The 13524-nt window shown below is 38.2% G+C and overlaps 1 protein-coding gene across 1 annotated transcript in view; it reads left to right on the forward strand.

Moving 5' to 3' along the window:
- The window catches only part of sh3gl2a (SH3 domain containing GRB2 like 2a, endophilin A1), a 39284-nt gene extending 26888 nt beyond the window's left edge, over nucleotides 1-12396 (forward strand). Inside the window, exons 2-10 of the mRNA XM_079278823.1 lie at nucleotides 1577-1645; nucleotides 2534-2606; nucleotides 3542-3685; nucleotides 3965-4098; nucleotides 4210-4368; nucleotides 5170-5273; nucleotides 5460-5575; nucleotides 7864-7878; nucleotides 9754-12396. Of these exons, the coding sequence (XP_079134949.1) occupies nucleotides 1577-1645; nucleotides 2534-2606; nucleotides 3542-3685; nucleotides 3965-4098; nucleotides 4210-4368; nucleotides 5170-5273; nucleotides 5460-5575; nucleotides 7864-7878; nucleotides 9754-9950 (1011 nt within the window). The 3' untranslated portion in view covers nucleotides 9951-12396. The remainder of the gene's footprint in view (nucleotides 1-1576; nucleotides 1646-2533; nucleotides 2607-3541; nucleotides 3686-3964; nucleotides 4099-4209; nucleotides 4369-5169; nucleotides 5274-5459; nucleotides 5576-7863; nucleotides 7879-9753) is intronic.
- Nucleotides 12397-13524: the final 1128 nt, after the last annotated feature.

Raw genomic sequence — 13524 nt, forward strand, 5'->3', positions numbered from 1 at the left:
CTTTGAATTGTTTGAAATGAGGAGATAATTCACTCCAAGAAAATAACACAGTTGATTTATAGAGCACTTATCAAAACAAAGTGCTTCACAGAGAGAAAAACTATGGAAGATGGGACTATGGAAGAGACATAAGACCACTGCCTGTGGATCTCATACTATGCAAAGGTTCATAAGGGATTAAGAGGTCTAAAATATAGTCTGGAGCTAGGTCATGAAGAGCCTGAATCACTAAGATCTTCATCAATCTTAAAGAGCCATTGTAAAGAGGCTGAAACAGGCGGGAAATATTTTTGCAATATTTCCGAGGTGATAGAAACATGATTGGACGAGCTTTGTGATTTGATGTTCAAAAGAACAAAATATATGACAATAATGATAATATTTAGTATGTGTATATATATGTGGAAATAACTTGGCACATGCAAATGACAAGGTAGTACACAATTCCTCGCCTCTTTACTTAAGATTTCCTTAATAAGTAAATGTATTGTGTGATTTTTCAGGCCTATACTCGAGGAAAGGCTTCATCCACTGACCTTAGCTTTCATGGTTCCTTTAGTCACGCGTTCTTTTTTTTCACCTCCCTCAGTCCATCCTCTGAGGGCCTTGTGTGGCCTCCTTGTGTCAGATCGCTGCTCCCTCAAGCCATCTGGTTACATCACAGACTGGAGCTGGATGGTCGCAGAGCTGGACATATTATGAGAGGGAGGGGGGGGACAGGAGCTCAAAGGAGTCTTTTCTGTGTTTATGTCTGTGCACGTGGATCTGTGCCATGTCTGAAGCTATACTGGCCAACGCTCTTAGCTTGTTGCTGCCCATAAGTTGTATCTTCCTCTCTGCTGCTGCAACTGTCTGCAGCAGTAATGGAGTCAGCAACTAAAGCTGTGGGAGTTTTTTGTCAGTTCTGCAGACACACGACAGCCGTTTATAACACATTAATACCATTCTAATCCGTTTAACATCATTAACACTGATGGGAAGATCAGTTACTAACTCCTGACATTGTTATCCATGTGCACCGGTGTTGCTGCAGTGGGAGGTGGTAATGAAATGGGTTTTCTGTTACGTGAGGCACAAGGTCAAGCTGATATCTGACATTATGTCAATGGAGACGTTGTGACCCTGATGTTGCATAAATCAAATCACATAACATGTCATTTACTGCAGATAAGCATCTGACTAGTCCCTGATAGTCCTGTGAGCCAGGCTGCAGTTTATAATATAAACATAATATAACGATATGAACATCTCTATTGTGACAAATGCAGGCTGAGAAAGAAAACCCCCGTACCATTTCCAATCTGTGGGATTTTCTTCATTTTTTTTTCTGTGCAAAGTATCCATGTGCAATGCTTGTAGTACTTTTGAAGATGCTCTCTCGACCGGTCACCAATGTGTTTTTGCAGAGGTCTTTATTTTGTGTCATTTCAATTCTGAGCTTGACTTCAGTATTGAGCATATTGTAGACGTGGACTGACATTTTCATATTTTCACATTTCCAACCAATGCACCGTCATTGTTTTTTATTTAGCTGACAAAAGCTTTCAACCTGTTTTTGTGTTTGTTTGTTTTGCAGAAAGTGAGTGAGAAAGTTGGAGGTGCAGAAGGAACGAAGCTCGATGACGACTTCACTGAAATGGAAAAGGCGAGTCTTAACTATTTCAATTGTCACCTTGATAGAAATAAGTGCTTTGGCTTATTATTAGTTTACCAGAAGCGTATTCAAATGTTTTGTGGATTTCAACAGACTTGTGTCTTAGATATATCCATATCTACTGTGCTGTTGGAAAACTGCTGTCAAGTTATTAGATCATCCGAAATAACAGAAATATTTCTCCTGTTCGTTTCAGATCTAAAATGGGAAACATTTCTTAAAATTTAACATTTTGTGAATCTGGGTTTTAATGGAGGGTCACCAGAAACACAGGTTATGTGCTAAACATGGTTAACAATTACCAACTCTTTGGTGAGAAAGGTGAACAGCAGAAAGGTGTCGCACCAGTGTTTGTATTGAATTGAATCCTCTGGAATTATTATTATGGCGAGTTTTGTCATTTAAATCATTTATTTTCTCCAGAAATCCTCCTACAACAATCAAAACAATGTCACTGATTTATTCTTGACTCACAACATGGCCACGATTTAGTATGAACAGTATTCACTCCAGAATTTACAGACTCTTTTCATTATGTGTGCAAAAATAAATACATGCGTCTACATGTCGGTGCTTATCAGCACATGATGACAGTGCATGTGTGTATTTACATGCCGTCATGTGTGTTAATGTGTGAGTAGTTCCAGTGTGCTGCAGAAAGAGAGGCAGAAGAACATCATGGCCAGCTCTCAGCTCTGCACGTGTCTCTCTCGCCACACTGCAGAACAAAGCAATGCATCAATTATTCTATCACTGTTGTATTCATCTCATCCGCTCCCGCAATCTTTCAGTCATTACATGTTTTTGTTTCTATCCACATCTTTTCCTCACGGTTATTTCTGTCTCCCTCTGCTTGTTGTTTGACATTGTGGTTTACAGAAGATGGACACCACTGCCCGGGCAGTGCTGGACATCATGACCAAGACTACCGAGTATCTGCAGCCAAACCCAGGTGACATACACCAGATAGACGATAATGTGACGCATTGTTTACTCCCAGGAGTCAATATTAAAATATTTGAAGACAAATATTTTCGAAAATATACGATGTAGTATTTATGCACCCCCACACATTATATATATATGTGTGTATATGTATATGTATATGTATATATATATATATATATATATATATATATATATATATATATACGTATATATGTATATATATATATATATATATACATATACATATGCTTGTTCATCAACGTTCCGCGCTCGTACCTGAATATATACATATATGTATATATATATATATACATATACATATATATATGTATACATATATATGTGTATATATATATATACATAGTCACATACGTATTTTACCCCTATACAACCACTGTGTGAATATTTTCTTTTGAGTACGTTATTGTAAAGAGTTTAGTTTTTTTTATGTTGACGCAATGTTTATCTCGCACTAGTGACGGGGTTTCCCCACATGAGTTAAAGAGCGCCTCTGCTAACGTCAGAGGAAATGTTTCAGGTGTGTGCCTGATTCAGCTCAGCAGGTGTAATTGATTGATCGATCACGTGATGTCATCACATCACACGAGGTATTGGACAGCTGGACTAGTTTTGCATCATCGGTTTTGCATGTGATGACTGAAATGCAGGCCAGTGTGTTATGGATGCTCATTGGCCTTTTACACCTTTGAATGTCTCCAAGTAGAGCAACTGAATGTTGTATTATACTCTACTTCAGCAGCCCATCCAGTTACTGTGGAATCTGTTTAGAATAAATGAAAAAACTCTACGTCATCTGTAAACAACAAATTACAACGAATCATTTCTTTTAAATCTGGCACATCAGGCATTGTTTTAAAACATGGCCTAACTTTTGGCCATGTTGTGGTGCTTGATTTCATTCGTGCTTTGCCATCCCAGCCACCAGAGCCAAGATGAGCATGATGAACTCCATGTCACGTATGCGGGGACAGGAGAAGGGACCGGGCTACACGCAGACCGAGGCCATCCTGGGAGAGTCCATGCAGAGGTTTGGCAGGGAGCTCAGAGAGGAGTCTAACTTTGGTGAGCTGCAGCATTTTAAAGCTCCTTGCAGAAACAGAAGAACACTTTATATATATAAATAGAGAATATTCACAAGAACAAAGTGGAATCATTTTATTACCTAATGTTATGAAAAATGCATGAGCCTATTTTTCAGACAGTGATGGTATGAAAGAGAAATACCTGTCTTCATGAGATAATGTTACTGCAGATGAGCCTTTTATATTTTACACTGACATTGAGCTGTAATGCTGTTCATGTTTTCTGTTTTAGTGTCTAAATTTGTCTTTACTTTTCCAGGCCTTGCTCTGATTGATGCTGGGGAAGCCATGCGTGAGCTTGGGGAGGTTAAGGACGCTCTGGACATGGAGGTCAAGCAGAACTTCATTGATCCAATGCAGAACCTCCACGAAAAAGATCTCAAGGAGATTCAGGTACGAGCGCGGAACGTTGATGAACAAGCATAAAAAGAAAAATGCAACCAGTATTCTAGAAGTCATTTCTTGGTCAAAGATGCAGCTTTACTTTCTGGTCTTCTTTTGCAGCATCACCTGAAGAAGATGCAGGGTCGTCGTCTGGACTTTGATTATAAGAAGAAACGTCAGGGCAAAGTGACAGAAGACGAGCTCAAACAGGCACTCGAGAAATTCGATGACTCTAAGGAGATTGCCGAGCTGAGCATGTTCAACCTGTTGGAGAGTGATGTAAGGATTATTTTTATCACTTGTCCCTTTTATTAATTGCATAATTTGCATTCAACGTGGACACTGCTGGCTTTTTCTGGTTTGTTTTTGGTGTTTTGTTGAGTCTGTCAACACATTTAATTTACTATTCTGACTTAAAATGTCTACCGTCGCTATGGCCACTACCTCTACTTATTCCCTTTGTCCTCCGCAAACCATGTTAATCACGGGGGGTCATCACCCTATTCTTGTTTTCTATACAAACAATTGATCAAATAATTACCTGTAACCCATTACAGGTAATTATTTTATCAAAAGAAAAACAGAAAATGGACTAAATGTCGGTCTTCTATTCACCAGGTGGACTGAAACGTGACTCCAGTGAATGCTTACGATTCTGTGTTTACTGGATGTGGCATCATGATGTCATAATAATAATTTATTAACCGACGTGAAAATGAATACAGTTGTAAAACTATCAGGAATATTAGTTGAGCCATCTTACCACAAGGTCATTTAATAGCTGCTCTGGAGCTTTCTATCAAATCACACAACATACCTTAGAACACAACGTTTGTCCAGTTGGAATGTTTTGTCCAACTGCTGTTTCCAAGGTAAAAAATGAACTGTGATCTCAATCCTGTGTGTGCTTTCAACAGTCCTACCAGTCATCCTGTAAATCCCCAAAGAGCACACTGTTTACTACTTTTAGTACCTGAGTTTGAGGGAACTTGAGTCCAGGGTCTCGGTAACAGTCATAATAATGGGTGAAGTGTACCAGCAGTCACTGTGTCAATGAGTAACAGGAGACTTCTTTAACAGATTGAACAGGTGAGCCAGCTCGCTGCACTGGTACATGCTCAGGTGGAGTACCACAGTCGCGCTGCTGTGATCCTCACACAGCTCTCCAGTAAGATCGACGAACGGTCAGTACCCATAATGCCTGTTTCACAGGGTTTTTTTTATTTATTTTTTTATTTTACCGTACATTATTGGATGTACTAACAATAACATGTAGAGTTTTCCATTGCAGCATTTCCTCAGAAATACTGTACACTGTGGTTATTTTAATCTCTATTGTTTGTTCACTGGGGGATTCTGTGTTGTTGCAGGATAAGGGACACTACTGTCAAACCGAGGAAAGAGTTCACTCCTAAACCACGTACGTCTCTGGACTTCTCCATCAGTGAGAACCACAATGGAGGCATCCACAGTGCCCGCTCTCCAGGTGAGACCCAGAGGACATTTGCTCATTGCTCAGAAACATGGCCAGAAACTAGTCCTGGAACTGTAAATACACTGTAGTATCCAGTGGTGTATAGCAACGAAGTAGAAATACTTCGTTACTGTACTTTAAGTCGTTTTTTTTTTTTATATCTGTACTTTACTATTTATATTTCTGTTGACTTTTACTTTTACTTCACTACATTTTGCAAAGAAAACTGGTACTTTTACTCCGATACATTTCCCCTGAAACCTTCGTTACTCATTACAAAATCAAATCTATCTTTAGAAACAAATGAATCATGAGAGCAGCGTCGGGGACTGTGGTGGAACACAGACTGCAAGCAAGCAGGTTTGTGAATCAGTGGTCCTAGCAGCAAGTTAAATCGTTGGTTCATCACGTTAATGCGCAATTTCAAACAAGTGCTCTCAAAGTCGCGGTGTTTTGATTCCCAGTGATGCCCAGGATGCTACATGCTATAAGCTAGCGAGCGACAACATGAGTAGCATTCCACACAGGACGGGTGGGATGAGGAGAGGTGGTTGGGTCAAGCAAACACTGGTGTTTCCTCCAGGAGGCCGCAGTTTGTGCCGTGTGTGAAACGAGAAGCCAACGTTGATTTATTTGTGACGTGACTTCCGTACTTAAGCAACGCCACTTCCGTAGATATTTTAACGTAAAGCACGATCTTTTCCTAAACCTAACTAAGTAGTTTCATCGCCTAAACCTTCGTTGTTTCCTGTGAAGATGGAAGTTTATTTTGAAAAGACAGTATGCATGTAACAAGCGAAAACAGACTCATGTTGCTGGACTTTTGCAGGAAAAACGCACGAAAAATGAGGAGTAACTTTTCGTAAGATATCAATAAAACGGGGATGAATTTATATCATTGTATAAAGAGAGTGACATGAGACGATCAATCTCATGTCTGTAAGTTAAATCAGCTATAATCACTCCTTTAAAGTGATTTGTGACTGTCTAAAACATTTTAAAAAGGAATAACTTCAATAGAATCATTCTATACACTGTAGCGTCTTTACATTCCAATAGAATGTAAAGAAGTTACATTAATACAATGTAGCTTCTTTACATTCTAATAGAATTGTCTTTTGATGGTGAACAGGACATTTTTCAGTTTCAAGTAATGACTGGGTTGTTACTTTCAGTGCTGCTTTAGTATTGATCATGTTTTGATATTTGAGTCATGTTGTGGATGATCAGATGGAGTTATGATGGCAGCAGTCGCCCAATTGCAGATTCAGCTTGAGCAAAACCTTTGCCTATTGTGTTCAAATCAGGCCCACAGGAGTTTACAAGGCAGGTGTCCTTTCTCTAAACACTGACCTGATCATCAAGTGGATATGTTTTGCTGAACATAATATTATGCATTTGCTTTTGATACTTAACTACAATAAATATCAGATACTTTAAGACTTTTACTCAAGTAGTATTCTAATAGGTGACTTTTACTTTTACTGGAGTCATTTTTCCAGTAAGGTATCTTTACTTTTACTCAAGTATGGCTTTTGGGTACTTTATACACCACTGGTAGTATCTCACTGGCAAATCTCGTGAGTTTCTGTTTAAACTGATGTGAAGTAAGAACAATAACATTTGTTGATGTATTTTCCTGTAAAGGAAGGTTTGTTTCTGGGCTTGTTTCTATTCATTTATGGTCTTATTTCTTTTAACAACCCTTTCTTTGTTTTTGATTTGTGCTATAAATTCTCAAATAAAAGCCCCAACTGATGCTGGTGGGTGAGAAACAAAATGCAGTAGATTGCTTACGCCGGGTGGAGATGATAACAAATCAATACGACAAAAAAATGTATTTTTAAATATGATAAAAAATATAGTTTATCTTATATTTAAACAGTCTCATTGAGATCTATTTTTTTTAAATATTTGTGCACAATAACAAATGTAATACGTATGAGCAGAGACAAACGTATAAATACATGACAACACATCATTTTCATACATGATAGACATTAGTTCCACATTAAAGAAGACAAATCCAGAAGCAGAATAGCAGAAGATATACATAGTTAGTTTTTTTATCTAATTATATTGTAAAAGTAAAATAAAAGCAGTGCTTTCGTTATTTAAGTGAAAAGGCAGATATTTGAGAATTTATGGTGTTTGCTAATTGCTTTATTTTTCCCGGCTCTTTCAGTTCTCAACATTTCCGTTATTATGTTTACTGAACAGAATATCCCTCAAACCAGAACTAATCAATACAACTCTGCGCTCTTCTCTGTCCCCTTTATGATTTTTGTTTATTCTTCCAGGGGCCCGGTCTCCAGGTGAGCCAGGTCAAACTTATCTATCACTACGTTTCTCTGTCTTGTATTCTCACCAATTCATTTCGTGGACGTCATCCTTCATTTACACAAAATGAAAACCTCAAAACTACTTCTACTGCTTCCCTTCCCCGCCTCCCCCTGGTGTTGTTTCCTCTTCCCTCTTTGCAGCAAGGTCTCCAGGTGAGACAAAAGTGAATCCCCCCCGGGGAGATACAACAATATCTCTTCCATCACTTTGTCACTTTTTGTCCGTCTCTCATTTTGTTTCTTTGTCATAAGAAAATTGTTGCAGTCAAATAACACAAATTAACAACAGAAAAGCAAGTGCTGTCCACTCACTGCTCAAAGAATGACCGACCTACAGTACCAATGAAAAGCTTAGCAGCGGACGAGCATTTGCTGTTTCTGTTTTGTTCTCTTGTCAATCTTCTGATCAGTGTTATCCTCCTGTTTCTTTGTCTGTCAGCCTCTCTTTCAATTCATTCTCCAACTTGTTTCTTCTTGTTTTATTTATTGACCTTTTCATTCCTCCGCCTGCTGCATATACCCATCAATTCATCATTTATCCATCTAGAGAAATGCAAGTAAACGCTTCTGCTCTTTGTTCACCTTTGTTTTCTCGTTTTGCCTTTGCAGCAAGATCTCCAGGTGAGCAAGGGTGACTCGGGAGGAGATGCAAAATCTCACTATCACTCTTATTTGTACCCTTCTTTATTGACTGTGTATTTATGTTCGCAGTGCAGCTCGTCTGCAGTGCTGTTTCTGTGCTGTATAACCCCTCGTTTCTCTTTTGTCCCTATTTTTTTCCATCTTTCTTTTATTGTTAAAGGAACTGTTTGACATTATGGAAATTAATTTACTAGCTTATTTACTCTGAGTTTGATTAGAAGATTAATACAACTCTTATGTTTGGACGCTACATATGAAGCTGCAGCCAGTTAGCTTAGCATAACAACAGAAAACAGGGGGAGTGGCTCCATCCAAGGGTCCAAAGCACCTGCAGCTCACAAATGAATTCGTTTTATGGGTGGTTATGTGCTGCACTAGTTTTTGACCAGGAGCAAAGATGTGCCAGCGCCAAAAAAAAGAGTCTCCCTAGAATGGCAAATTGTCCTTTTTACAATTTGGTTAAATGAAACAAACAAGATATAACGTGTTATTGAGTGAGCTTTAGAGAAGCTGGTATAGACGGGCTTTCTTACAGTTGGACAGAGCCAGGCCTGCTGTTTCCCCTAGCCCTGTTGGTGGCTGTCTCTTCAGTGATAGTAGGTGGGAAACGCAGCTAAGTAGCTGGTTTCCCCCAATGGCCACAAGGGGCAACAATGAGTCATCGTTTTTGTTTTTTAAAAGAAAGAAAACTTGAAGTATGAAGACTAACTGGTTGGTTTGGCACATGTACGTCTGGTTAATTAACCTCCCGATCTCTGTTAAAGAGCAGCACACAGAGCCGCCTCACTGCGTCTCTCACACAGCGTATGACACATGCTTTCTCCTGTTTCCAGTCTTTATGCTAAGCTAAGCTAGCTTGCTGGCTGTAGCCTTAACAGACCGATATGAGAATTGTATCAATCTTCCTGTCCACCTACAAGCGAGAAAGAGAATAAGCATAAATCTTAAATGTATAACAGTTCCTCTAACCATGGCATGACTCATTATTATTTTCTGGTAACTGACAGTCACGTTTTGTGTCTTTCTCTCTTTTGCTTTGTCTACTCTGCATCTTCCTCTTCTCTTTCCCTCTTTCAGCCAGGTCTCCAGGTGAGCCTTTCACAAGCAGTCATTATGTCTGTAATCTATATGCAGCATCTTATCTTTTACCTCTAGTCTCAGATCCATCTGTTTTTCTTCTCTTATCTCCAAACCTCTGTTCCCCAGCCCCCTTGGACCAGCCCTGCTGTCGTGCACTGTACGATTTTGACCCAGAGAATGAAGGTGAGCTCGGCTTCAAGGAAGGCGATATCATCACCCTGACCAATAAGATCGACGACAACTGGTATGAGGGGATGCTGCACGGCAACTCTGGCTTCTTCCCCATCAACTATGTGGATATCCTGGTGCCGCTGCCCCACTAGAACGTCACCACTACCACCTGAGTCTGCGAAGGTGACTAAACAGAGCCCCCCCCCCCCACCACCACCCCACCCCAGTATTCCCAGTAACCTTTTCCTTAACATTCCTACCAACCACCAGTACTCCGCTTTAAAGGAGTCAAAACAACAACAACACAATAACAAACGAAGATCGATGACGAATTAAAGCAAGTATGCACCAATTGAGCGTAAAAACTTTAAATGAGGAAAAATCTGCGTGTATGTCGTTGCTTCCCCCTTATCCCAGGAGCTACATTCAGGCTTCCATAGTCATTCTATCCATTACAGTCCCGGCTTCTGTCTTGGTTTGAGTTGGCTGTCAGTCCGTCATAATTTTGTGAGTTTATCAGAGCAGCTTTGCAAAATCACGCTTTTCTCTCATTCACTGTACTTTGTGGAAACCTCTACAGTAGATAGAAACTTTTCTCTCACATACTAGGAAAAAAGAATTGGTCCACGTGCTTCATGTTTGTTAGAGACTCTAGGTCAAGCATGGTTTCAAATGTTTAACGTTTTATCTAATAAAAAAACATGTTGAGCTGATTTAGTTTTGTTTGAATATTCCTCTAGTTTCAATGGTTGTCGTCTCTCGGCGTCCACAATCTGTCCAAAGGATGTCCTCCCCTTTTTGACTATTCATAGTTTGAACAAAAATTGTCGACTAGTTTCATCGAATTGATAACTAACAACCAAGATTACTCATTCTATTTTTATTTTAATACATATCAAGATGTGCACGTGATTGGTTATATGTGATTTACATACCAAAGTTACTGGCAATAACCAGTCAACTCCAATTTTAGCTTCAACATTTTCAGACAGCACAGTGTCAGTGGATCTGTTGGCAGCAACAGGACGAAACTTTGCAATCTGTAGTTCTTTGGTATTTGAATCAGGACGGGGGAATCTGTATTCTTAAGTATGTGACATTACCTATCTGAGCCAGTGATTAGTGGAGTGATGACATGATTTGCAAAAAACAAGTTGTGCAGTTTAAACGGTTTGAAGTGATGTAAGAAAACTATGGTGCATAAGTTTGAATCCTCCAATGTGTATTTTATCAGCAGCTTGTGTGAAAAATGGTTGATGTATTGTGATATCATAACTTATAGGACTTAACTGCTCATTGGGGCAACTGTTTCTTCTGCAGCCGGAGGTTTAGCATTTATTGCTGCATCCCTACTAGTCCGATTAGTATTCTGTCATTTAGCTGTCTATAAGCTATTGATTAAGGTGAAACTAAACATAGCCAGGAGTGCACAAATGGCTGAATGGAATGAGAATTGATTTCGTCTTGGTGGAAAGGTTTTATTCATTGGAATGATGCAACTTACATAAAAAAAAAAAACCCTTTTTTCCAACATAATATCGACTAAAAGCTGCTGGTTTACCCTTTTCATGTCATTTAAGTCCTCGGAAAAAATGCAAGATTATATACATTGTTTAATTATCTCTCACCAGCTATATGGTTGTATGCAGTATTGTGTGGGATTTAATGTTTAATTTATGTACTGATAATTTAGAAGTCAAACCAGACTTAGTTATTACAGTACATTTTGTCCCTGGGGTTTTATTCTCTGTGATGTCGATAAAGTATGAACCCGACTGCAGAACATTCTGTGCAGCAGTTCATTTTTCACCCATCTTGTAGTAATGTTGTGCGTGTACTTTGGGGGAGGGGTTTGGGTTTGCATACAGTACATGTTATGCACAGGGACGGGGGTTGCAGAGGACCTCTGATGCTGAGGTATTTAAGATATACTGTCTCTGACAGTGATCCACATTAAAACAAACATGGATGTCTCTTTAATCAAAGGATGAATTCATTATATTATGTCGAATTACAATAAATGATGCAATATCGGCTGATACCCTTATTAAGTGTTGGGGAAGCACAACTGTAATGGACAGTATACTTGTTGGCTGACGAAGAATGACGATACAGTTTAAAGGTCACGACTTTATTTTTTTAAAGCGAAACAGTTCCTTCGTTTTCTCTTTTCTCACTTTTTTTTAACAATTGTGTGTATCTTTGCCCTCAATGAGGACTGTACAGCTTTTCTGTGTTTTTGTTTTAACCTTATGTGTATAATCGCGCATCCACAGTAACGTATCTTATTTTTGTAACTGTGACAAGAGTATACACATACAGTATAGATGTATATACACCATATATTATCCAAAAGCAATGTGAAAGGAGGGATTATCTGTGCTGCACATGATTGTCTTTGGATTGATTTTCTGTTTTTGTTTTATTTTATTCTTGCACTGGATTTTAAGACTGTATGCTTGATGTAAAGAAAAAATGTGATAAGTAAATGTAATTTATTCAAATAAAGACAAAGAAATGGATATTGCCCAGATGACTTTCTCTTCATGGATACAAACTCGAGCCAAAAAAATAAGTCTCAGGCAAAAGTCTGTTCTGAAAAACAAGGACTGTTCAGAATGATTTAGACCAGAGGTCTTCAACAGGAGGTACTGCAGGGGGTCCGAAATGTTTGGTTAATTAGACAATTAAAAAAAAGAAAATTCTCTAAACATGAATCTGTCCATTATTTTAATAGTTCAGCATTGTATGAAAGATAACGGGTATCTTTATGCATGACCCTTAATATAAAACACAATTTTATACAATATATATAGTCGGGGGTCCCTGGGGTCCTTGGCCTGAAAAACATTGAAGACTCCTGATTTAGACCCAAGCTAAATGTGAAATAATTTGACATCTTGCTTATCTATTTTCCTTCACCACTATCTCCAGCTGTTGTTTTCAGAATATAGAGTGCACACAGTAGGGACACAAAATAGAGGAAGAGGGTAAATGCCTTATTCATTTTTCTGGTGGTTTCTTTCATGCCCTCTTGCAAGAATCTAAAGAGAGAGAAAAGTTCAGGTAAGAAAATCTCTCCCTAGTACCTCGAAGACGATTGAAACGTTTGAATTATCCTGTTACTGCAACACTGTCAAAGTCACTCCTACAACTTCAAGCATTTTAATGACGAAAAAAGATATGAACATAGGCATGTGTTAGCTGGGATGTACATACAAACTTTGTAAAACATGTTCTGTACAAATAAAGATTAATAGCAGGGTTTATCCTGAAGTCATAATATAGTACATCATAAAACAGTTATAGTATACTATACTATAGTATACATTTTTAAATGTCATAAAAAAAAACATTAAAAAGTCATAGTGTAGTATGCCATAAACAATATCATTTAAAAATTCATAGTATAATATGTCTATAAAATGTTATAGACTAGAATGTCCTTCAAAAATGTCATGGAATAGTATTTTTCAATACCATAAGAAGTCATAGTATTGTAGGTCATAATAATGTCAGATAGTATCATCGTATATTATGTCTTAAAAAAGTAATATTATAGTAGGTCATAAAATAGTTATTGTAAAATAGGTCATAAAAAAGTAAGTTTTGGAATTTCATTAAAAAAATAGTATGCTTTAAAAAAATCATAAAGTCCCTGTATAGTGTGCCATAAAGATGTCATAGTATAGTATATATTCTTAAAGTAATTTCATAAAAGTATAG

The sequence above is a fragment of the Melanostigma gelatinosum genome, assembly GCF_949748355.1.
Source record: "Melanostigma gelatinosum genome assembly, chromosome: 11".
NCBI classification, from domain to species: domain Eukaryota; kingdom Metazoa; phylum Chordata; class Actinopteri; order Perciformes; family Zoarcidae; genus Melanostigma; species Melanostigma gelatinosum.